Genomic DNA, 26,072 nt, shown 5'->3' with positions numbered 1-26,072 from the left:
GTGTTTAGAGATAATATGTAGTCATATCTTCAACTTTTGAAAAACATCAAATAAATGGGTGGATGGCTGGATGGAGAGATTGATATATGATGATGTACGTATAGTAAAAATGTTAGTGATAGAATCCAGGTGGTATATATATGGGTGTTCATGGTAATCCTTTTAACTTTTCTGTTTTGAAGTTTATTTCAATTTTATAAAAATTGAAAGACCACTATCAGTGTGTTACATATAAAGAATAGTTTTTGTTGTTGTTTTTTGGTTACATTCACGTTCAGGAATGAGCATTTGAATTTTAGAAATACGTGAAAATTCTGGAACCAAAATAAATGTTCTTTCACTATATAATTCTGTGAAAAAGCACATGCAGCCACATTTTTGAACAACACTACTTTATAATATGTAATCATCATTTTGATTTTTCTAAGATGCTTTCACTGATTGCTTCTGTATTAATTCATCAATTCATTCTTTGAGTATTTGCCAGTCTATATCTTGTGTTATAAAGAAAAGAAAACCACAAATAAAATTGAACTGTTTAGTAAAAACATTTAACCTTAAAATGTGTTTTTCAGAGCTTCAATTACTTAAGCTTTCAGCTTCTTTTGTGGGTATCATGAGCCAGTCTTCAGATTGGTAAAGAAAGGGAGTCCATTTTCTTGTATTTCTTAACTTTAGAGAGACTTTTAGTGTTGCTGCTGACCCTGATAGCTGTAGTAGCAGCAAGTCCATCTATAATTAGTCATTGCTCTAAATTGCCCTCTCTCAGCTACAGGAAGAATTTATAGTTATCATACTCAAGGAAGGAAAGGGCATGAAGTATCATAAAGAACTCCTATTATATGATTACGTTTAAAATGCCTTTTCTAAGAATATACATTCAAAGCTTCCAGTTCTCAGTCAAATCACCTACTGAAGGTTTTTTTAATAGTTTAAATAATTACTAAAAATTTATTGATAATAAATTTGAACTCCTTAGTTTGATTTGAAGAATTCCTGCTGTTTGGATAATCGGGGAGTAGAACAATATCTAAACTCTTGTGAAGAAAAGAAATTTGTTACTTGTTTCCTCAAAGGCCTAGTGATATTTTTTAATGAAGATTAGATCTTAACATTTCTCAAAAGATCATAACCAAATTTTTTTTAGTCTCTATGAGAACTGTTTATGATCAAGTGACTGTAGTTAAATTGTTGTGTGTTAAATATTAAGTATCATGGCTTACCTATAACATTAGCTATGACACATGTTTTAGTTTCTATAGTGCTGTCTTTAAGGGGTAAAAATTAGGCTTTTTATTTATTTTATACAGTGCCATTTAGACATGAATATTTAATATAATTTGATGAGAGATCATTTGATTCATATGTGAGCGCCTACATAGCTGACTCCAGTGGCTAAGTAGATTTGAAGGGAACGAGCCAGTGATGTTGGTTTAGAAATAGATTTCCTAAAAAGTTGCCTTAATCTTGCCTGGGGATATATGACATCCCATTTATATGCAGTTGTCCAGTTATCTTATAGCCAAGTTCCTTTGGAACACAGTTCCCATGATGTTAATGACTTCTAAGGTACCTTCCAGCTCTGAAATTATATAAAAATTATTAATAACTATGTGTTTTCAACAAGTAAGAACATATATTCACTCAAGAATCTTCATTCCTGACACCTGTGTATCCTATATTTATCAAATCAGTGCCTATCAAATTGTTGCTTGATTAAGGAGCTAATAAGGCTTTGACACTTGCCTTATAAAAAAATTATACTTGTAACCCTCATGTTCTCCTTATCAAGTCATCTCTTTTCTCCCTGCTTCTTTTTCTTCTACATCATTTTTCCATTTTGTTTCTGTCCCTGATCAAGTTGTGGATGACTAGAAATTGGAATGTGAATTTAGGCTTGAAATTACTCATTTATTTATATGTTTTTAAATTGGCTGTCTTACAAAGTACTACATAGAGATAAAGTGAATGAAGTTTAAAAAGCAATATAGGTCTGGTTTTTATAACCTTGCTTATTAACGTGAGCCCTACTGCATTGATTGTATCACTTAAATGCACATCTTTTCCCACTTCACCTTATTCTTAATAAATTTTGGTCAGATAAAATACTCCAAATAATTTGATTTAAAATTTAAACATAAAAAGTAATGCTTACTTGTTGTTATTTATGGTCACCTGTGAACACATCTCTTAGAATTTTGGTGGATCTTAATTTTTGTTTGAAACTCCTAATTTGATCTAAAATTAATTAAGGTGACTTAAAAAAAAAAATCTACCCATTGTCTCCCCACTGCAGAGAGAAATAAATGTGCTCTTCCCACTTCTAACATGTCTTAAGGTGGACTTTTCAGTTGGTAATCTGAATCTTTTGGGGGTGTTTTGTTTGTTTCTTTTAGTATATTTGGAGTACTTTTTATGATCAGTAAGTATGTAGAAAGTAAAAATGTCAATCCAGTGCCACCTGTAGGACTCCACGTACTAGCTATGAGACCTGGTTACGTTTCTTAACCCCTTGGCCTATACGATAGGCTCAATAGTATATATATCATAGGGTTTTGAAAAGCAAATGACTAAATATATATGAAATGTTTTAAAACTGCTTGGAACATAGTGCTTACTATGTATATAAATGTTAGCTATAATTATATTTCACATTTCATCATTTTATGAACTCAAATTTATATTACAGTTTAGTTTTTATTTTTACTTTTTTCTTGTCTGTAAGTAAAAGATTAACATTGAAGAATCAAGATATGTTAGATAGGGAACATTTTGAAAAAACATTACAAACTGGAATCCCTTTATTAAAATGCTTTTGTGTTTTTTTTTTCTGGTTGAAAAAATAACTGCTACATAGATAAAAACACCAAATACAGTAATAGACTATAATAGACTATAACAGACACTGATATATCATATGGGTGTTTTACAAAGGTTAGTATATTTATTCTGTACAGCAGGACTGTGAGGTACAGGTAATATCATATCCATTGAGTGAAGGCTCAAGAAGATAGACAGCTTCTCCTAATTCTTTCTGTGGTAACTGGCAGAACCAGGATTCAGCTCAGCTTATCCTGATTCCAGAGCCTACCTTGTTTGTTCTCTTGGGTTTGTTTGTTTTGGTTTGCTTTGGTTTGTTTTCCCTCCTGTGTACACACTGCTTCTAAAGGTTTAAAAATTCTGAGATAAATTGCCAATTGGATAGTTTGCTTGAAAAAAATTAATATAAAATTATGGAATCAAATACATTGCTAGGTAATTATGAAGTTCATCTAACACTCCACTATTATAATGACATGAGAATTTCTTTTTTTTTTAAAGATTTATTTATTTGACAGAGACAGAGCGAGAGAAGGAACATAAGCAGGGGCAGTGGGAGAGGGAGAAGCAGGCTTCCTGCGGAGCAAGGAGCCCGATGTGGGGCTCGATCTCAGGACCCTGGGATCATAACCTGAGCCGAAAGCAGAAGCTTAATGACTGAGCCACCCAGGCACCCCGACATGAGAATTTCTTAAGGAGATCTGCATTATAGAGTTTTAGTATGAACTTAGGACACTTGTCACATTTCAGTTTTAAGTATATATACACAGAAGATATTCTGAATATTGCTGAGGGATTAGGAATTGCAAAATAGACTCTTTCCTTTATAATGGTCACATTGTATGTTTTGACAAAGTCCTTTAGAATTTCAGAGTTTGTACGTTAAATACACACATGCCCAGTTAGTATGATTATTTATTTTAAGTAATTTGAGGAAAAAGCTAACAATATTTATTACAAATAATTATAAACAAATTAAAATATGAAGTTTTTAAAGTGAATTATAGTAGTTGAAGTTAATGCTAACATTCACTTTTCCTTGGTTGATGAAGGATTCAGCATTTCTTAGAATGAAAGAATTGTAGCAATGTGAAATTTTTGAAAGGTGGGAAACACATCCCAGTTGTACCACTACTGACTACGTGACCTTGGTTGAATCATTAATATCCTTGTACTTCAGTTTTCCCACCTTTGTAATAGGAATGATACTAAGATTACACTGTATACCTACCTTGCAGAGCTTTTTGTAAACTATAGGCATTAAGGGTTTTTTTTTTTTTTTTTTTTTTTTGTATATTTGTGCTTTATAATATCCATACTTTAAAAAAAAGTTCCTGATTTTGAACAGCTGTTTTACCTACATAGGATTGAGTTAAACTTAATGCTTGAATAATAGTTTTACAAGATGAAGATGCAAGAAGATACTCAAGATAAAACTAAGGGTTACATATGACAGATATAACAATAATTTTAAATCTCTCTTACTTGATTATTTCAGAGCAAGGATGGGAAAACCCCACTGCACATGACTGCCCTCCACGGTAGATTCTCCAGATCACAAACCATTATCCAGAGTGGTAAAAAGTATTTCTGTTTGTTTTTTTTCTTAAATGTAATAAAAACATCCACAAAATGAATGGTATTGAGGAATTGTTGTAGCTGTCTATATATTTTTAATATTTGATTTCAGATCTTATGAAAATCAAATAATAAAGAGTACAAAATGCCATGTATATGTATCTTTTACAATTTGTTTTTCATTTATTTTTGTTTTATTTCACCTGAATTATAAGTACAATTTCTCTAGCAGTTGGTGTGGGCTTTCTATAAGCATTGCTAAATAGAAAACTTTGCCTTTCCACAACAGTTTGTATTTGTATTATACATTAACAAAACTCTGTTGCATTTATCTTTTTTCCCGTTTTGGATATTTTGAATTATTTTTAGGACTTTCATTTATTTTCGGAACCTGTATTCTTTTGCATTTGAATTAGTACTAGGCAAGCTAAACCTTTAAATACTCTTAGGTACATTACTTTAGTGTTTCCCAAGCCATATTCCAAGGAACTGTTTGTTAGTAGTCCTCAAGATAATAGTTGTTATGGTTTTGCAAGGCAAAAGTAGTAGTTTCATGATCAAATAATTCCTGAAGCATTGCATACAATCTTGATGACACATGGTGTGTGTGCATTAAAGCTCTGAAATCTAGCTCTAAAGAAATATGTTTAATTTTGTTTTAATATAGTGGTTTCCAAACTTATTAGACCCCAGAACCCTTTCATCATTTTAAAATCTGTTAAAAGCTTATGCTTAGTTCACAAAATTGTTTTTAAGTGTAAAATCTGTAACCTCAGTGCCTGGCCCATTAAATGTCCTGTGAGTGAAACCTAGTTAAATCACTATATCCATTAGTTTATGTTTGAATAGTGTTTTATGGTACTTTCTATGTAATAAATTTGACTTGATCTTAATATGGTCCAGTATCTGATAGTACATTATTTATTGCAGGAGCTGTAATTGACTGTGAGGATAAGAATGGAAACACCCCTTTGCACATAGCAGCAAGGTACGGCCATGAGCTGCTAATCAACACTCTTATTACAAGTGGTGCTGACACTGCAAAGTAAGTACTTACCACAGTGTTGAGAGCTGTGCTGACAGGGAAACACAGATGGAAGTGAATTGCAGTTTTCTAGAGATTTCAAGTAGAAGTATGGATTTTGTGCCCAATATGGTACTAATTGCTTGAGCTTTTTCCTATTTGTGTGGATGATGTGCTAGAACAAATATTTAATGTGATTTCATTTGGTAAGCCAGCGTAGTATATTCTTTTTTTTTTTTTTTTTAAAGATTTTATTTATTTGACAGAGAGAGACACAGCGAGAGAGGGAACACAAGCGGGGGAGTGGGAGAGGGAGGAGCAGGCTTCCCGCTGAGCAGGGAGCCCGATGCAGGGCTCGATCCCAGGACCCTGGGATCATGACCTGAGCCGAAGGCAGACGCTTAACGACTGAGCCACCCAGGCGCCCCCAGCATAGTATATTCTTATATTTTTTTAACCCCAGTGAATTCTAGATTATGAATAATACACAGTTTTAGTCAGAGCTTTTCATTGTTGTGATCTATTTATTAAAAGTAAATAAAAGACCCAAAAATGCTTATATACTGAATGCTTTTCTTTTTCATTCAAATAATACTATCTGTAGATTTTTTGCCTCCTGCTTCGGTCAAAACAGCTCACTTTGTCTATTTTATGTATTAAAGTTTCTCTGTAAAGATTTTGTTTGAAAGATGGATTCTCTTGCGTGCTCTGCAGAAGTAAACACCCTACTTAATTTGATGGTTATCATTCCTATGTGTGTCTATTTTTATAACATTTTATTACATTTATTATATATATTCATTAACTTGTTTTAAACCTTTTAAACTTTCTGTAAATGTGATGCTACTGTACACTTTTTTGCAACCTCTTTCATTTAGCCATGTAGATAAAGATTTGGACTTTTTTTCACATCTCTACAAATACCTGTAGTTCATTTTATAAAATTTAATTTTGTATAAAGATTTCATAGTTTATTCATTCTACTTATTTGCAAACATAAGTTGCTTCCAATTTTACAAAATTTCCTGCAGTGAGCATTCTTGAACATTTTGTGTTGTGGTAATGATTCTCACTGGCGAGGCGTCGGGGTGGGGAATGGATTTCACACCCTAGGCAAATGTCCAGAGACATTTTTGGTTGTCATGCTTTGGGAGGAGGGTGTTACTGGCATCTGGTTTGGATAGAGCCCAGGGGCACTGCTGAACATCCTGCATGCACAGGGAAGCCGCCCCGCCCCCAATAAAGTCCATCATGACAATAGTGCCAAGGTTGAAAAATTCTCCTGGAGGAAAACTGCTGGATAATAAATAAGCTATGGTCACCTTCAGCCTTTTGCCAAATTGCTCTCCAAAATGTTAAAGGTTTTGACTCATCTAATTATCTTTCCGCTTCAGCTAGTTTCTTTGTAATTTATTCAAATGATTGTATTATTCTTGATTGTAATGCGGTTACTGTCCTGCTTATACTTCAGGCGTGGCATACATGGAATGTTCCCCCTCCATTTGGCAGCCTTAAGTGGTTTTTCAGATTGCTGCAGGAAACTTCTTTCTTCTGGTAAGTGGAACCATTGTAGACTGAGTCGTCTTTTTTTTGTTTCCCCAAAGCCCCCCACATTTTAATACAATCTCTTTATCCTGCTTTTCCAAAATCACTTGTAGATATGTCCAAGTGTGAATCATATATTAAGTCCTCTTAGAAGATGTTGGGTCTTTTTTAATTTTAAGATGCAGTTTTGGGGTGCCTGGGTGGCTCAGTTGTTAAGCATCTGCCTTCAGCTCAGGTCATGATCCCAGGGTCCTGGGATGGAGCCCCACATTGGGCTTCCTGCTCAGTGGGAAGCCTGCTTCTCCTCCCATTCCCCCGCTTGTGTTCCCTCTCTCGCTGTATCTCTCTCTATCAAATAAATAAATAAAATCTTTTTTTTTTTTTAAGCAGTTTTATCTTCAAATCTGGGAAAGATTTCGTTTTTCCAGGATTTCCTTCCTTATTATCTACTTTGAATAATTTTGTGCCTGTTTGTAATTCAGTTTTGTTTGAAATTGGGAGCATGTGATACTTGACATTTCTTGACATAGTACTTTAAAATGATGTAACTTACCTATGATACTATATAAGATGTGTTCATTCTTGCAGGATTTGATATAGATACCCCAGATGATTTTGGCAGGACCTGTCTACATGCAGCTGCAGCTGGAGGGTATGTTAACAAAATTTTTACTTTTTTAAGAAGAAGGTAGCTGGTCATGTCAGTTTTTCTTTTATCTTAGTTTCTCTTTATTAGTTCTGGGCTGCCTCAAAATAGAAAACAAACCATAATAGGAGTGGTTTGGGAGAAGAAAGTCCAGAGTAGTAGAAATTGCTTTTTCTAAATCCTCTTCCACCTAAGTCATAAATTATGAGTGGGAGGAGAGATGGAACAAAACTGTAGAAGGAAGCATTGTGGGGGAGGTGGAGCAAATCTGTAAAAGGAAGTATTGCTTTTTATGAGAGAAAATTATTTCTGGGTAAATGAAAGGAATATATGTCCTCAAATGAGAGCAACAAAACATTAGGGATGTTCTGAGTAATACTAATGTTCTTTGAGAAGGTGTTTAGGGTTTTTTCATCATAATTTTAGGGGAAAAAAATGTCGATGGCTTGTTTATGTCTTGTGTCTACTCAGAACCAATATCTAGGAAAAAGAAAATTTTTGAGATTGAAAAATTTTGGACAGTTTTAAATACTGCTGCTAGGGTAGGCTCTTGGTTTGAATAAACAACAACCTTCAGTTAAAACTTGTGGTCTCTGAAGCATGCTGCTAATCTAATGTTTCTGATCAGTTAGATCCTAAATCTAAAATAAGCCATTTAATTCATGGTGACTTATCAAAAACATCATTTGCAAGAATTTTATTACTAATAATCATTCTTTAAAAATTCCCAGTGGTTTCAGAGGACAAGTATACTGAATCAAGACTCCAACTAGGCCAGTCTCAGATGCAAAGATGGATTGTGAACATATGACTGGGTCCTCTTGTTCTTCCAAGGTCACCAAAGAACCTTCCAGTTAAAACCTAGCTTCCATATTACTGACCTCCAGAGGGAGGGACAAAAGATAGCACAACTATCTGATCACGTGGCAGTCACAGTTTCTAGTGTAACATAGTAATAATGTTCAGGTTTTTTAAAATTAAACTACAGAAAGACCCATGCATGTACCGTACTCTCCTATAATTTTAACTAAGGATACATCTAAGCAATTATAGTATAGAAGATAAGGGAAAGCAAATTGGAACATTTTTCAGGTTTGATTTTTTTTAACCCATTTTCTTTTAATTTAGTATTAAAAACCATTTAAATTTAAACCATTCTATTAAAAGCCTGTTGTTTGAGGTTTGTTTTAAAGGTTCCTAAAAACTCTTAGGAAGTCTTTTTTTTTTTTTTTTTTTTAAGATTTTATTTATTTGAGATAGAGCGTGAGCATTAAGGGGGCCAGAGGGCAGGAAGGGGGAGGCAGAAGCAGATTCCCCACTGAGCAGGGAGCCCAAGGACTCGGGCTGGATCCCAGGACCCATGAGATCATGACCTGAGCCTAAGGCAGCCACTTAACCGACTCTCAGGAACTCTTTTACAAATGTGAACTTTCTTTTAAATAGTGACATGACTCATTTGTTATTTCCTAGCAACATGCCAAAATGTATATATATATAAATTCTTAAAATATATGATGAATTTTAATGTTTTATTTTTTATAAAACATAAATCATGTCATTTTATTCACTTTGTCTTCATTTGAAAACATGCTTTGATACTTATTTAAACTACCAATTTTGTTAAGAAATTATTGACAATTAAGTCTATTTTCCCTGAATAGGAATTTGGAGTGCCTAAACCTTCTGCTGAATACTGGTGCAGACTTCAACAAAAAGGACAAATTTGGGAGGTAGGCTGTGATGCCATTCCTCTATAGAACCTAATTAATGTTATTTACTTAATGGCTTGCATGACGTTCTAAGTGGCTTCTGAGAATTAACAGTTCAGCATCTTTTGCATTGTGATCATGATTCACTGAGAGGCCTAAATAAGTCAGTAACTTCTAAATATTCATTTTTACCCACAGTTTTCTTCCACTTGGGCCCCTGCCACAGCCCCAGGCTGCCAGCCACAGCTTTACCTTAAAAGCACCTCTGTGTCTCTTGATATCATTCTTCCTCCTCCCATAATTATACCATGGAAATGTAAAACCCCATGGTGCCTCTGTTCCTTCAAGAAGAAACTCACAAGACCTAGAACTCAGCAGTACAGGTCTCCTTGCCCCCAAGTCATTTCATTGTCAGAGATTCTACTGCCCATATTTGGTTACAGAGCACTAGAAATAGGAAGGAAATAGGTAACAAATATATATGAAATTTTTGTTCTTCCCTCCTATAACTCCCCACATATACATAAACACATAACAACACATCCACATACACCCCTTGGTATGACTGGTAGGAAAATACCTGTGAAGTGACGGAATCCCTTTGTAGTCTTTTAGCCAATCCTCATTCTCACTATGACTAGCATTTATGGTAGCAGTACTTAAAGCCACCAGTATCTACTAAGTTACTTAGAGTAGGAATTGACCCAGCATGTGCTAAAACCATACAGGAAAGAATTGAAGGCAGTTTGAATTGGTTTACTATGGACTCTGAGAAATAAACTGAGGGTTCTAGAGGGAAGGGGGGGTGGGGGGATGGGCTAGCCTGGTGATGGGTATTAAAGAGGACACATTCTGCATGGAGCACTGGGTGTTATACGCAAACAGTGAATCGTGGAACACTACATCAAAAACTAATGATGTAATGTATGGTGATTAACATAACATAATAAAAAAATAATAAAAATAAAAAATAAAATAGAGGTGGCAATGTGAGCAAAATTGTGGGTCACGAGTTTGAGAATTACATCAAAGAGTATGACAAGAAAGTACATGTGATGGGGTCAGTGCAGAAGTAAACAGAATTATGTATGGTAGGGAATCAGAAATGCATATAAGAAAAAAAAACTATTTGACCCCATAATTACTTTGAGGAATAGACTGCTCTCATAAGCCCACTAATAAAAGGAACTAATGACCTGCAAAATAAAAAATCACTTTGTTTGGCTTTGCAATGCAATATTTTTATAGTTAATTGACTTTTATAATTGTACTTTAATCCATCTTATATTAGTTAATTTGTAGCACTTGAGGCATTTTTTACTACAAATAGCAGAGAGGGCTTCTGAAGCATATTCTGAGTTTAGAAGCTTGAACGTAATTCAGGGTTAATTGTATTTCTTAAAATGCTGTTACTATACTATACTGTTATCCAATAAAGTAAAATAATGTTTTACTATCGTTTCACTAGGTAAATGTTTTAGAAGAAGTTATACCATGAAGACTCTAGACTGAATTTACTTTCACTTTTCTGTTTTCTTATCCTCTTTTTTTTTTTTTTTTAATGAAAAGTCATGGAATCGTTATAGAGTTGCAATTCAAAGACAGGGACTCCTAATTTTAGTAACATTCTGTTGCAATTCAATAACTGGGAAGAAAACGGCTGTAAATATTCAGTCTTTAGAAATTAAAAACCGTACTCTTAACTCTTCTGAATAGTGACCAATCTTCAAAACTCTGCAATTTTTGCTTGAGAAACCTGATATCACTATGCAGCTTTACTGTATGGTTGGTAGAATAGGGCATTCTATTTAATGCTTCTATATTTCTCTTAACCTTTATTTCTCTCCTGAGACATGAATAGAAGCTTCTACCTCTGTACTATGAAACATTTTTATTAGTATAAGGGAAGCTTTGTTAAAATGGACGTTTTACAGAGTTTCTGAGCAGAATATGAAGGTGTCTATAATTCACTCAGAAGACTAGAATTGTCACTGTGGGGGGACCGTGAAATAATTTAACTGTTTCTATCATAATTTCCTATTCTTAGAAGTTCTTTGCCACCTTACTTTCTCCTACTAGCTTTCTGTCCAGCCCTCCAGAAGACTTAGTATATGGTAGAAATCAATCTCAGGCTCACTGTAAATACAGTATTTGTAATTGGGTCGAGTAAGAGTCAGCTGTGCTCTTGTTTACTGGTATATGTCTCTGGCTTTTATTTTTCTTATATTAACTTGGGCACCAAAGATCTCCGCTGCACTATGCTGCTGCCAACTGCAATTACCAGTGCCTGTTTGCTCTTGTGGGATCAGGAGCAAGTGTGAATGACCTTGATGAAAGAGGATGCACACCCCTGCACTATGCAGCCACATCAGACACAGATGGCAAGTAAGTATCATGTGGTGAGAATGAAGGATTATTTCTATAAACCAACATTTTCCATGTTTTTATTGCAAATTTATATTTTCTTTTTATACTTTTTGTGCTCTTTTCTTGAGTCTCTAGTGTGGGAAATAAATTGGTTTCATAATTATTCCTAAATCATAGCTTACTACCTATTTCTGCTCAGCAACCTGCCTTATTGACTGATCTGGTAGAAGAAAGATAAAGACCTCTTCTTGTCCTCCCTGCCAAAAGCACATCTTAATATCACTTTCATGTTTTTTCCCTCTGACTTCTCAGAGGCAGCAGGCTTGAGTTTATCATAGGGAAAGGGACAGAGAAGAAATGTGGACGATGCCAATGGAGATGGGGCAGAGATTGGAACACCAGTATCCGTCAGAGGTAGAGAGTTTATATTTGTAAGAGATCCTTATAAATTGGTACCCAAAAAGGGAATAATCAAACTGGCAGAATCTGGCACTTGTTGGTTCTAAATATTGCTTAAATAAGTAAATGAGATAATGGGATAATATTGGCTAAGAATGCCTGAATAACAAAAGAATAAGAGATGTGTAAATTATTTTTATAATTAATATTCACCTAAAGTTGATCAGAACCATTTATAGTATCTTAATATATATATAAATAAATTGATTGGAGACAGATCTTCAGTCTGTGGTATTCACCATGTGTCTGGGTCAGTTAAGAGCAAAAAGACCCTTAGGGAAAAACAAAGAGTGGTTTGTAGGGGAGGATTTTGTAAAATATACTTCAAGGAAGTTTTAATTAACAGAACTATTTCTTTGGTTTTTAATATTTGCTTTTTACCCTCAAAATAAAAAGCATAACTTGATATATATATATAATATTAATTATAAATTCTGTAAGTAATATGAAAGCCATTTCTATCAGTAGCACTTTGTTATGTTGGATTTGTAGCTAAAACTCTAATGTCAAAAGCACTAGTAAAATCTACTTTTTGTTTACTAGAATAGATCACTTTGTACAATTTCATATGTACCCAGAATAGTTAGGTATAGATAGATTTTGGGAGAAGTTAAATTATTTGAAGTATGTTTTTATAGATAGTAGCTCTTTAAGGAAAATCTGTGGTAAAGACTCTGTAAATAAGAAAATATTTTGGTGGGGCGCTTGGGTGGCTCAGTTGATTAAGCATCTGCCTTCAGCTCAGGTCATGATCCCAGGAGCCTGGGATCAAGCCCCACATCGCAGCGGGCTCCCTGCACAGCAGAGAGCCTGCTTTTCCCTCTGCCTGCCTCTCCGCCTGTTTGTGCGCTCTCTCTCTCTGGGTGTCAAATAAATAAAATCTTATTTAAAAAAATATTGGTAAACTTGGGTAAGTAGATCATCCTCTGATGTATAAATTTTGTTAACTTCAGGATTTGATTTATAGATTTTCTTAAAATAGGTTATACCTAAAATGAGCATATCACCACCAATAATCCTTTACCACTATTCCCACACACTAGTTATTAGGTGTCACTCAACGGGATCTACATAAATTCCACTGAGAGGTCACACACATAAACACACACACATGCTCATAGGGATTACCCAAGGTCCTCCTGCCCTTAGACAATTATATTAAACCTGAATTCTTAGGCAAAAATCAAGAGAATAATGATGTTCAACCCATACTGTTTGGGATTTGTGGTTTTGTTTTAAACCCACCTACTTTTTTTGTAGAAGTGTATTAGTACTAAAGTGATATAAATCAGTTCTCTCACCTAATATAAACTGTTTTGAGTAATAGGCTAGTGATATTTATTACTTAAACATTTAATTCTCAGTATCTACACAAAGCAGCCTGATGTACTAGAAAGAACATGAGCTTTGGGATCCAGAAGAGTTTAAATCTTGGGGTTTCTATATTATACCCCTTTGAGCCTGAGCAGGTAATTGCCAAGCAAAATCTTTATCTGTAAAATTAGAAATGTACTTAGAATTGTGGGAAAAACTGATTATGTGTATAAAACAATCTAGCACTTTTTTTTTTCTTTAAGATTTACTTTAGAGAAAGAATGAGGGGAGGGGCAAATGGAGAGAATCTTCAAGCAGACTCCCCGCTGAACACGGAGTCCAACACAGGGCTGGATCTCATGATAAGATCATGACCTGAGCCTAAACCAGGAGTCGGATGCCTAACTGACCAGCCACCCAGGTGCCCCTCTAGCACTGTTTCTTAGAGCCTCTGTTTCTTTAAAGTATCAGAATCCCAGAGGTCCTGTCTAATGCCATCATTTATTGACTCAGTGATTTGTTCTTGAGAACTTTCTGGAAGCTATAAGTTACAGTAACCATTTTAGGATACCAGAGGCATCCTTTCAATAAATGATTGTTTTGGAGGCTTAAGTAGTAGCATTATAACATTGATAAAACGTTTGGGCACCTGGGTGGCTCAGTTGGTTAAGCGTCTGACTCTTGATTTCGGCTCTGGTCATGATCTCAGGGTTGTGAGATCAAGCCCTGTGTGGGGCTTCATGCTGGGCATGGAGCCCACTTAAGATTCTCCTTTCCCTCTTTCCCTCCCCCCCCAAAAAAAAACAAAAAAAAATGTTGATTTATTTTTCTAAGTTACACTGATTTAATTCCCAGGTATAAAAGATAATAAAAGAATCTGGCATGATACTTCTGGCAAAGCAAATGTGAAATACTTTCTAAAGAAAGACACAAAATCCCCATAACTTCAAGTTACTCTTATTCAGTAATGTGTATTTGTGGTTTGTTTTTTTAATGATCATTTACTAATCCCATGGCAGCATCCCCAGGGAAAGTTGTTTATATTTTGGAATTTTTGACACTCTGACATTGGTTTTCTGCTATTCCAGAGTGACATAAGTAATTATAACTCTCTCTTCTGCCTTGCGTCCCTCGGTCTTCACTTTGAGTAAATGTTGGAAAAATACATGAAATCTTTCCTGACTCATTCTACTTACTCTTCTAGTGACTCCCATTATTCTAGTGCCTGCATTCTTTTTTTTTTTTTCAATGAATTTATTTATTTTAGAGAGCACGAACGGGAGGGCAGAGGGAGAGGGAGAGAGAATCTTAAGCAGACTCTGTGCTGAGCACGGAGCCCACTGTGGGGCTCCATCTCATGACCATGGATCATGACCTGAGCCAAAACCAAGAGTTGGATGCTTAACTAACTGCACTACTCAGGCACCCTGGTGCCTGCATTCTTCATAAACAGTCATGACTCAAATACATAGTCACAAGAAACATGTTTAATGTGTTAAATATTAATAAAATTGTCTTTGCCAGTTCAAAAGAAATAGGGCTGGCTTTGAGCAAGGTGGTTAAGGATCTCCCCCATACCCATGTGTGTGTATAAGAGGAGAAGACTGGGGTGTTCTGGTTTTTTTTTTTGATTATACATAAAGAAGAAATCCTTCTCATGCCTATTCTCCTAAGATAACCACCATTAATATGACTATTTCTGTATGTGTATGTAGATCATTTCATGTCAGTCATAGTCTAATCAATTAGTCTAATCAAAGTTAAAGACTTGGTATATGCTTTTCCATAGCCTTTTCTATGTTCATATAATTGTATATATAAATGTGTTTATGCGTATATATAGATATATTTCACCAAGATCCACTTTTATGGTGATAGTTGGCATTTTTCACAAAAATGGGATTATGTTTTGACTTCTAATAGCATCGTATATTTTTGTCTGTTTTGAACTTGATATAAGTGGAATCATACAGGGTTTTTTTGTTTGTTTTTTTAAAGATGTATTTTATTTATTTCTTTTTAAAGATTTTATTTATTTATTTGTCAGAGAGAGAGCGTGAGCACAAGCAGGGGGAGCGGCAGGCAGAGGGAGAAGCAGGCTCCCTGCTCAGCAAGGAGCCCGACGTGGGGCTCAGTCCCAGGACTCTGGGATCATGACCTGAGCCAAAGGCAGACGCTTAACCAACTGAGCCACCCAGGAGTCCCCATATAGTTTTTTGTTTATAAGTTTTATAATCCTTAGATTTATTCCTAAGTACTAAATATTTTTATTGCCAAAATAAACCTATCTTTAAATTTCCTTTTGTTGTGATATAAATACATTTGACTTTTGTATATGACTATAATATTCAGCAGCCTTTTATAACTCATTTTGAATTTGTATATAAGATAACATTGGATTTGATAGTGGCTCTGCCCCTTGTTGTGAGACTTTGGGCAAGTTACTTTACATCTCTGTGCCCCTTTTGTCTGTGAAATGGGGAAAATAGTCTGACCTAACTCATATAGCCAAATGAGGTATAGGATATCTGAATTGTTTGGAATAGTACCTATAATCTTCCCTTACCTATAAGGATTAGCTGTATTTTTTTTTTTTTTTTTGGTAAGAACAGACACTATTATACACCGTAATGGGAGAGAGTAAAGGAAAGAGGGCCTCTAGTAGCAATACCACATTCCCTGCCCTGGGCTGAGTGGTCCTTACCCAGAATTCTGACCAGGCACGGGACTCTGGGTGGTAGGAGAAGAGTAGGTGAAATTTAAATAGTTTGAAATGCACTCTGACTTAAATTATGTTAATTGGAATGATACTTAATTTGTCTAACACATAAAATAAACAGTATGTAACAGTAAGTATAGTTTATGACTTAGCTATTTAGCAATGAATATTCCTCCAGATTTTGCATACAGCTTATTTTAGGAGAAAGGAGAGAGATTAAAGAGAATATTGATACCTTGATTTTCTGGCTTTTATAAAAATCAGTGTGTGTTAACTTATAATCAGAAAAAAAGAATAGATTCTCTCTCCTCCACCTTATTTGCAAATTAGATGTGAGGTCCAGATATTCAAGATCAAGTAATTTTGTGGTTTAGTATTTTATAAGCACCCAGGTTAAAGTGTCACTCTAACTCATTAACCCCTATGCTGAAGTATTTGGTAGCGTGAAAAGAACACTGGATGAAGAGAAGACCTAAGGTCTAGTTCTTGCTTTACTATATGCTAGCCAGTTTCTCTTTAGATCACATAAATCTTTTACCTTTTACAAAAGATTTTGAATAGGTGTTTTGGTTTTCCTGAGTGTCAGTAATTTTTTCCATTTGTTGAAGATAATGCTTTATCTCACAAAGTAGTTATGAAAGTTGATACTGCTTAGCAAAATCTGAAAGGCAGGCCAATAGAAGGAATTTTATCATTTCAAAGTAACTCTTAGTCTTTGTTTTGTTACAGGAGACCAATTATCTGAATCATGTGAATGTAAAAAAATAAATAATATGATTTGATAAAACTACTGCATGTGTAACACTTGAATTATTTGAAACCATTTAATGCTGTACATGTGGACTAGTCATTATAAATACATTGAGATGTGCTCTTACTTTAGAAAGTAAACATGAACTTACCTACTTGCTTTGCTTTCCTTAAATATATCTTTTTTCAGTACTCATGTATCAGCAAGTTATCTTAAAATAGTTTGTTCCACTGATAGAATCTGCCTTATACTCAGGTCTCAGGACAGTTGGAGAACTCTTTCTGCTTTATCTCTCTTATCTAGAGAACTTGATTAAAGATAAAAAAGATACGCCCTTGGGTGACATATTTCTGCATATAAAGCAATGGGACTGTCCTCCAGCCCTGCAGGTCTTTTATGAATTCCAGTGAGCCCTGACCTCTGAGTTGGACACCTAGGAAAGAAAACTGGACACAAACAGTTTATACACTGTCTGGAACACTTTCTATAGGGCCCTCAGAGCTAGTTTATGAACAACAAAAAACACCAATCTTGTTACTTTAGAGTCAGATTTGGGTTTTTTTAATCATAGTGACCCAGTTCACCATGTTTGACTAATAATTTTAGCTCTACGTAAGTATCAAAATCCCACTTAAATGGACATTTGCTACCATTTGAGGATATTATAATATAGATTCTGCAAGTAATTACTAAGAGATCTAAAGGATTTTAAGCAATTCAGCATTAAAGAAATAAGTGTTGGGGGCGCCTGGGAGGCTCAGTCGGTTGAGCGTCTGCCTTCGGCTCGGGTCATGATCCCAGTGTCCTGGGATCGAGCCCTGCATCGGGCTCCCTGCTCGGCGGGAAGCCTGCTTCTCCCTCTCCCTGTGCCTGCCGTTCTGCCTGTTTGTGTACTTGCTCTCTCTCTGTCAAATAAAATCTTTAAAAAAAAAAGAAAGAAATGTATTGGCATTGAAAAGAATGGCCTTATAGGTAGGTAGATGATAGATAGATAACATATAGATACATAAATGATATAGTTATGTATATGTATAATACATTATATATGTATGATACAGTTACTGAAAGAGCCGTTACATTGCTTTAGAGTTCTTTTTTGTTTGTTTTTATATAACTTCAGTATGCTTTTGGAAACTTGAATTTTTTTTTACAGTCTTTTTTTAAATTCCAGTATAGTTAACATCAGTGTGATAATAGTTTCAAGTATGCAATATAGTGATTCAACAATTCCATACATCACCCAGTGCTCATCACAACATGTGCACTCCTTAAGGAAACTTGAATTTTTAACAAGGAGTATTATATTATAAATTTTCCCCCCAGCAGTTGGAATTAATATTTAGTTAGACATACTACAACATTAGACAAATTACGAATAGAACCCCATCTATCAAATGAATAAACAGAGGCGATTTTACCATAAAGGCGAAATGATTTGTATGCTCAAGATCACTGGTATCAGACTAGTTCTACAGACAGACTTTTAATTTCTAATTCAGTGCTCTTTTTTTGCTACATTAACAATAAAATGTATGAAAATTATAACAAATCATGAACTGTATAGTACCTTTAAAAATTATTTTTCTAATGTTTTGATAGCACAGGAATGAAGTAAATCTACCATGGGAGGATCTTTCTTGTTACCTACATATGACTTTACACTGTTTACACCCTTCTCAGTCCTCTGATTCAAGATCATTGAATTCTGACCTTGTTATCCTGAGATTTTTTTTTATATCCTTTCTTCAGCTTCCTAATGAGATACTACACTCACTATGTGTTCCAGATACGTCAGCCGTAATACTGCCAACATTGGATGCTCACCACCACTAAGTTTAATCCTGTCAGATATTGTTTGAGTGGGATAGGTGGTGCCATACGTAGTGACTGTGTAAAAGACAGCCAGCCCTCAGGTATACTGAGCTTGTTGACAGACGTTGGAGATCGTCACTTTGAATGAAGGATATTCTCTTATGAACGTTTTGCTTGTATTCTTACGATAGTTACAGTTAATGTCATTTAAATGACAAATTTATATAGTGTAGATTTATTTATAATTTTTACATTATCAAGAAAAAGAAGAATTGCAAGAAATTGTAAGAAAACTTGTCAGTTTTTAGTTTCAGGCTGTCTTTATCATTGGTTAAAATGCAGGATTTAGAATTTTGAATGTTATTACTATATATAGGTGCCTGGAATACTTATTACGAAATGATGCAAATCCAGGGATCCGTGACAAGCAAGGATACAATGCAGTTCATTATTCAGCTGCTTATGGTCACCGTCTATGTCTTCAACTGGTAAGATTCGTGAATTGTTGTGGAAAGACTAATGTGATTTTATATTCTAATAACATAATGAAAATGAGAATAAATGAGTCAAGAAACAAACTCTTGCTTTTTAATATTTTTAGAGCCAATATCTTACATTCATACTTGCCTCAGTAAGATATCTCTCATTCCCTTTTCCCTTTCGAAAAGAAAAGAGAAAGGAGAAAATTAGATCTCTAGAGAGGGCTACTTATGTCCTTCCCTTATACTACCCCATGTTGATGTAGCATTTCTTTTCCTTTTCCTTTAAATAAATGTTTTCCAGAAATTTCTAAAGAACTGTAACCATGTCTTGTGTGAGAAATGTCCCTGTGAGAGGGGGGTTTTTTCCATATATTTAGAGATTTCTGAAAGGCCCATTCTTTTTACAGTCCCTCCTGATAGAGGGGAGACAGTACTTCTTCTGCAAAGGAACTTTTTATTTCAACTGTGATCTCATTCTTGAATATACACGCCGTTCACCCCACTTGACCAAACCAAAGAGAAAGCAAGAGATAAGTGAAAAGATTCTCAAGTGTGTAACAGATGCTTCAAGTTAAAAGTTTCTTTCTTTAGACTTACCTTATAAATTATATTAAACTTTGCTTCCCTTCAAGGGAGAGTGGGTATTAAAGATAGAAAAAGCAGGTTGACGTATTTAATATAGTACTTAAAACCCCGCTATCAGAAATAACAAATATTTCCTTAGGTTATTATGGTGTCTTATACACTAAAATCTTAGACCCATGAATATAGATTCGTGGTCTATTATATTGTACACTTGTTTATTTAAAAGACTTAATTTTTGGAGGCAAAGGGAGCCCAAGTTCAGAATAGAACTTAACAAAGACTTGTGTAAATAGAGACCTGTAGCATTTAGCTCTAAAATATATGAATACTTTCTAAGCTAAATATTCTTACTTTAAATTTTATTTCAGATTGCAAGTGAAACTCCTTTAGATGTTGTAAGTAATAATCAGTTTTCCCCCTACTATTCAGAGTATTATAATTTATTTGCTCTCACTAGAAGCCTGTTTTACATATTCCTGAGAACAAAGACAGAGACAGAAATCATGTATTTAGGGGTTGGGGCTGGGGTGGGTGGTTCTTACTTGGTGGTGAATAAATAGCATTTCCCTCAAGCTAGTTTATAGCCCTACGGGGTCCTCACTACCCTTTCATGATGATCTGTTGTATAAGCTTGCTGAGTGGAATTTTCATAATATAATGGTCTGAGATTTTAAAATTCATATTTAAATATCAATTTTTACTCTAAAATGGATTTAAACTTGGGGGGGGGCAGGAGTAACTGCTATAATACATCTAAACCTGAAACCATTTCTGACATTTCACATACTTTTCTTTACAGTTAATGGAAACCTCTGGGACAGACATGCTGAGTGATTCGGATAACAGAGCAACAATAAGCCCCTTACATCTGGCCGTGAGTACTGCCGTTAGAGCCAGCTTTGTGGCTGGTTTACTGAAAATACCTCCCATCTGATTGTTTGACGCCAACTAGTACCCAGTAACTTTGGGGCCATGTATGATGATCATGAAATTAAACTTTCAACAACTTTTTTAATTCAGAGACTTGTTATGTTTTGTTTAAAAAATAAACAAACAGTGGTCTTTGGGTTTCTCCCAAAGCCTACTCTAAGGGAGAGTTTACCTGTGATGTGAATTTTAAAATGCACTGCCCTGATGGAATGGCTTCTAACTTGCTGAGCAGAACTGTATTTTCTGCTGTATTTCTACAACTTTTTGATCTTAGAGCACTAAGTGTGTGTTCACTGGTCCTTCAGTTGCTCTTGCCATAGAATTTGGCCCTATGATTTGTAATGCCCCTTCTAGCTTAAGATGCCTCTAATTTTTTTCTCGTAATGTCAGTCACTAAGAGGAGAAGGTTAGTGAAGTATAACAGTTCTTTAAATCAGATGTGGGAATGAATTACTTTAGGAAATTTCAAGCAGGGCCCAATCTTGTTCTTTTTGTGCTGAAAGAAGAGTCTGTTTTTGGAACAGAGCATATTAACAGTTGTTGGGGGTGAGAGGAAGACTGAGAATCAGGAGACTCGGATACAGTCACTAGCTGTTTGGGAGATTTCTGGTTTTACGTATAGTAAAATGTTTATAAGAGTATATACTTAAGTTAATGAGGATCACTACAAGTTCACTGATCCCTTTGTTTCTTCTTATGTATGCTATTATTTTGTTTGTTTGTTTGTTTGTTTTTGGTTTTTTGGTTTTTTTTGCTATTATTTTTTTTATAATTTTCTCCTTGCATATTTTCTAACACTGACGCATCTGCATTGAATTTTCTGCACCTTTCTCCCTGCTAGTACTTCCTACCATTTTCTGAATAACTGAGGAGGTATGCTGCATCTTCCTGCTTCCTTGCCCTTTGGGTCTCTGGAAATACTATATGTTCTCCCAGACTTGCAGAGTAAATAAGTCACCTGAAAGGGCAAAACGAGCATGGAGAAAATAGCTATTTTACTGTTGGTGGCAAGAAATGAAGTCTGAGCAGATGACTAGGCAGTTCTTCTTACGTCATCACCATTATTCTTACACTAGCACTGCCATTTCCTAAGCACTTACTAGGTGCCAGACGAAGCACTTTGCCAAGTTTTTGAATACGTTAGCTCAAAAACTTTTTTTTTTTTTTTTACTAGTTTTTTTACTTCATGGCTATTATGTATAGTGGTGCTATATATGAACATGGCTGTGCTGAATAGTGTTTTTAAGCTGAAATGGAAACAATTTTTAATTTAGTAATTAGGCTCAGTGAACTGTGATTATACCACCACTTTTCACATTTTATATCTGTTCCTAGGAGGTTTTCAAAAATTAACTTGAAGTGATTTTTTTTTTCCCTTCCAAACTCTCCCAATCCGGGACACCTTGATGCTATGAAAACACACCAGCTTGAGGTCTTGGTTCTTGTCTTTGCACATAGTACGTGTACAAATTCCTTGTCTGCGCCTTATACAGGGACATCATGAGGGGAACACCTCTCTGGCAAATCATCATGGCTTCTTGTCATCCTTATTTTGTCTCTTCTTGTTGTTATATACTATCTTCTGCATACGTTGTGTTTCTTAAAGTTCTTTCTGCTAGTAGCATAATTTCATTGACCCAGTATTGAGGAACAAGATTAAATATGACCCTAGGACAGTAGAGTTCCTTAATCTCCAGTTACTTTAATCTTTGAGGTAGTTGAGAATCTCTAGGTAGTCAGAAACATCAAAGAGATCAGTAAGGCCCAGAGCAACTTTACGTCTTCCTGGTACTTTCTGACATTTTCTGCAAGAAATAACTTTACAGCCCTTTGCTGCAGTGTGGGGTCTTCTTCTAGCTATGTATCTTTTTTTTCAGATTTAGCTCAAGTCTGGTAGACTTACATTTTTCAATTCCCAGTGAAACCTTCACATGTGGTAACAAACTGCTAAGCTGTAGTTCTGAATGGTATCAGTAATGATGTATGAAAGTCCTTTAGCTACAAAATGGTAATATGAGTGAACTAGAGAGAACATTCCTTGTGTGCCACAACTGGGTCTTGTTAATTGCTTTATGTCTTGCTCAGCATCTAGTCCAACGAGAATAATAGATGTTCAGTTGACATGTTGGTTTTTGATATGAATTACGTGGAAAGCCTCTTCATCAGACTGTGGTAAAGAAGGGGACTTCAGTCTGACAAACCTTTACACTTTCGTCCTCTATTGTATAGCTAGTACCTGGCACATGGCAGTTATTCAGGCCGGGCTCAGTGTTAAGTATTTTTGTGCTAAAAGAAACGTTAATTTTTTAGATACAGCATGTTATGAAGTGAAGATAGTCATTTCAGTTTGAGAAATCAGAAGACTCAAAAACTAATTACCTTTAGTTGCTGGCTCTCTCTATAATTTAAGTATGGTAAAATTTTATCAGGGAGTTAAGCAGAGCACTGAACTGTAATTAATAGCACAGGCTCTGCAGTCATAGACTTAGAATGAAACTTTAACTGAATCTATGTTACACATTCATTGAATGCCAGGAACCAGACCATTGTATGCTAGTGATAAAATCACCTGTCATTTGAACATTTATTCTCTGCAGAATACCCATTATCTAACACCGTAGCCTACTATTTAGTTATTAGAAAAATTTATACTTTTCTGAACTCTTAACATGCAAGTTTTAGATTATCTCAAATATAATAATAATGCAAAGACAAGTTTTATTACTTCCTTTATGTTTTCTAAGGTATCTGAGAAGTCAGTCTAAATATGTACTTTTTTAATTTATATTTTTATTTATTCCTAGGCCTATCATGGTCACCATCAAGCACTAGAAGTGTTGGTACAGTCTTTGTTAGATCTTGATGTGAGAAATAGTAGTGGAAGAACACCCTTAGATCTTGCAGCATTTAAGGGCCATGTTGAATGTGTGGATGTACTCATTAATCAGGGAGCCTCAATTTTAGTAAAAGACTACATTTTGAAGAGAACACCTATACATGCTGCAGGTATGTAAAAAATTATGCATGATTTTAGTTACCACTTTGTCTAATACTCTTTTCTTTTCCAATTTTTTGTGTGTTGTATTCCTGGTAATTATTTTAATAATGTTGACTTTAAACAGTTGAACGCGGCGTGCCTGGATGGCTCAGTTAAGCGGTTGACTCTTGATTTTTGGCTCAGATCATGATCTCAGGGTCCTGGAATCGAGCCCTATGGCAGGCTCTGTGCCCTGCGTGGAGTCGGCTTGTCCCTCTTCCTTTGCTCCTCCCTCCTTTCATGCACGTGCACTCGCTCTCAAGTAAATAAATAAAATCTTAAAAAAATAAAAGGTCGAATTCTTCTTTCAAGGAAAAGCCAACAGCAAGATTATGATTGCTTTAAAACATTATCTACCTTAGAAATTGGATTTATGTAGTAGTCTAACTTCTGAAGTACTTCATCAACAAAACAATGCAATACTTTTTACTTCTTTTTGATGGAAGTTATTTTGGATTGGTACGTGCTTTCATCTTACAGTTAGTGAACATTTTGGCTTATTGTACTAGGGTGCTGCTTTAAATTAAACATATATTCAGACAGGAGTTATAGAGCACCTACTTTATGCAAGATCTACTCCATGGTGTGATTTTGTGATGTTGCAAATATGTGAAAATTCAAAATTATGTAACCATGTCATTGTATGACTTGGTACTGCTGTGTATTCCTAGCACATGTAGATTTACAACTCTCTATAGGAATTACTACAAGTCAGTATTCATTTTTTTTTTTTTTTTTGAAGATTTTATTTATTTATTTATTTATTTGACAGAGACAGCAAGAGAGGGAACACAAGCAGGGAGAGTGGGAGAGGGAGAAGCAGGCTTCCCGCTGAGCAGGGAACCTGATGCAGAGCTCGATCCCAGGACGCTGGGATCTTTACCTGAGCCAAACGCAGACACTTAACGACTGCGCCACCCAGGCGCCCCTGTATTCGTTTTAAATAGCTAAGACTGGTACACTGGAAGAAATCCTAGCCAAGTATTTTTTTTTCACCCCCAGTAGGCCTCCTTTATATGATTAGATTCATTTCAGTTAGTCTGTTTTTATAGAGTGATTTTTAAGGACACATTTTAACATGGGTCTTGGACTTTACTTCTAGTCCTTTAGGAAACTTGCATTTTTGAAGAATCTAGGTTAAACACCCACTGTTGCTCCAAAGCAGCCTTTCAGAAACTGTCAGATATTCAAGCAGGGCTCAAAAACAGAAAAATTTATAAATGGGTTAAAATTCCTAATAAATGTGTATATATAAACTGCTATATGGTAATAATTAAGAAGTCAAAGTGCCGTCCTTTTCTATTATATTACTCTGAAAAAAAAAAATGAAATTTATATACCATTCTGCAACTTGAAAAATTGTGTTGTAAGCACAGATCATTTGCAGAGCTGATTTAAAGCTTTCATGGAGTGGTTTGCACTCTTAATTGATAAATATTGAACCAAGACACTAGCCAGTCCCTCAGAAGTGGCTAACCAATGTCAGATAGTCTATACATCCTATCCACTGAAAAAGCTGCAGGTTATTATTGGTGCCTACCTATTTAATAAATGCAAACCTGGTTCTATAGATGCCTTTCAAATGTGGAGATTGTTAGCACCTTATTCATAAGTCATGAAGAAGACATTGTGATTTTTTTTCCAAGAGGGAACCAGTTTCCCCCCCAGTGATGTTATGCTTGATGTTTTAGGTACTGAACTTACAAAACACAAAACTCTTCAGGAGCTACTGTGTACTGAGTGCAAGTGAGTCCATTAAATAAGTGGCAGGCCAAACAATTTCCTTGATGCATCCCCAAGTGAGATGCTTCAATGACAGCTGTTAATGATTACAATGAGAGTTGCTGGCAGAGTATAGCATATAGATATGGAATGATCTTGTACCATAAGTCTTAATTAATAACTATTAGAATTTAATATAGTTGTTAGAAGGTACTGTAGAATATTAGGGCACCTAGCTTGCTTTTATTAATTTGTCTTTTAATTAGGAAAAACAGTGATAGATACTCCTTTTTGCATCATTATGTCAGTTATATATTACTTTAAACTTCAAATTTTATTGTATTATGGGAAGGTCCTGAATTTTGCAGAGGATTTAACTTACCTTAAAAGTTTACTGTTTTGGGGCGCGTAGGTGGCTCAGTCGGTTGAGCATCTGCCTTCGGCTCAGGTAATGATCCCAGGGTCCTAGGATCAAGCCCCACATCAGGCTCCCTGCTCAGCGGGGACCCTGCTTCTCCCTCTCCTACGCACTCATGCTATCTCTCACTATCTCTGTCTCTCTCTGTTCTCTC

At 35.3% G+C, this 26,072-nt stretch overlaps 1 protein-coding gene across 7 annotated transcripts in view; it reads left to right on the top strand.

Moving 5' to 3' along the window:
• The window catches only part of ANKRD28 (ankyrin repeat domain 28), a 203,610-nt gene that overhangs the window by 158,471 nt on the left and 19,067 nt on the right, over positions 1-26,072 (top strand). For all 7 annotated transcript variants that reach the window (XM_032408747.1, XM_032408745.1, XM_032408749.1 and 4 more), the window contains 10 exons: positions 4,319-4,397; positions 5,329-5,443; positions 6,894-6,976; positions 7,556-7,619; positions 9,275-9,343; positions 11,567-11,707; positions 19,121-19,232; positions 20,180-20,206; positions 20,611-20,685; positions 23,546-23,747. In XM_032408747.1, the coding sequence (XP_032264638.1) occupies positions 4,319-4,397; positions 5,329-5,443; positions 6,894-6,976; positions 7,556-7,619; positions 9,275-9,343; positions 11,567-11,707; positions 19,121-19,232; positions 20,180-20,206; positions 20,611-20,685; positions 23,546-23,747 (967 nt within the window). The remainder of the gene's footprint in view (positions 1-4,318; positions 4,398-5,328; positions 5,444-6,893; positions 6,977-7,555; positions 7,620-9,274; positions 9,344-11,566; positions 11,708-19,120; positions 19,233-20,179; positions 20,207-20,610; positions 20,686-23,545; positions 23,748-26,072) is intronic.

This window comes from Phoca vitulina, unplaced genomic scaffold (genome assembly GCF_004348235.1).
Source record: "Phoca vitulina isolate PV1807 unplaced genomic scaffold, GSC_HSeal_1.0 scaffold10, whole genome shotgun sequence".
Classification (NCBI taxonomy): Eukaryota; Metazoa; Chordata; class Mammalia; order Carnivora; family Phocidae; genus Phoca; species Phoca vitulina.
The sequence above is the reverse complement of the archived record's forward strand: the minus strand, read 5'-3'. Positions and strand labels throughout refer to the sequence as shown.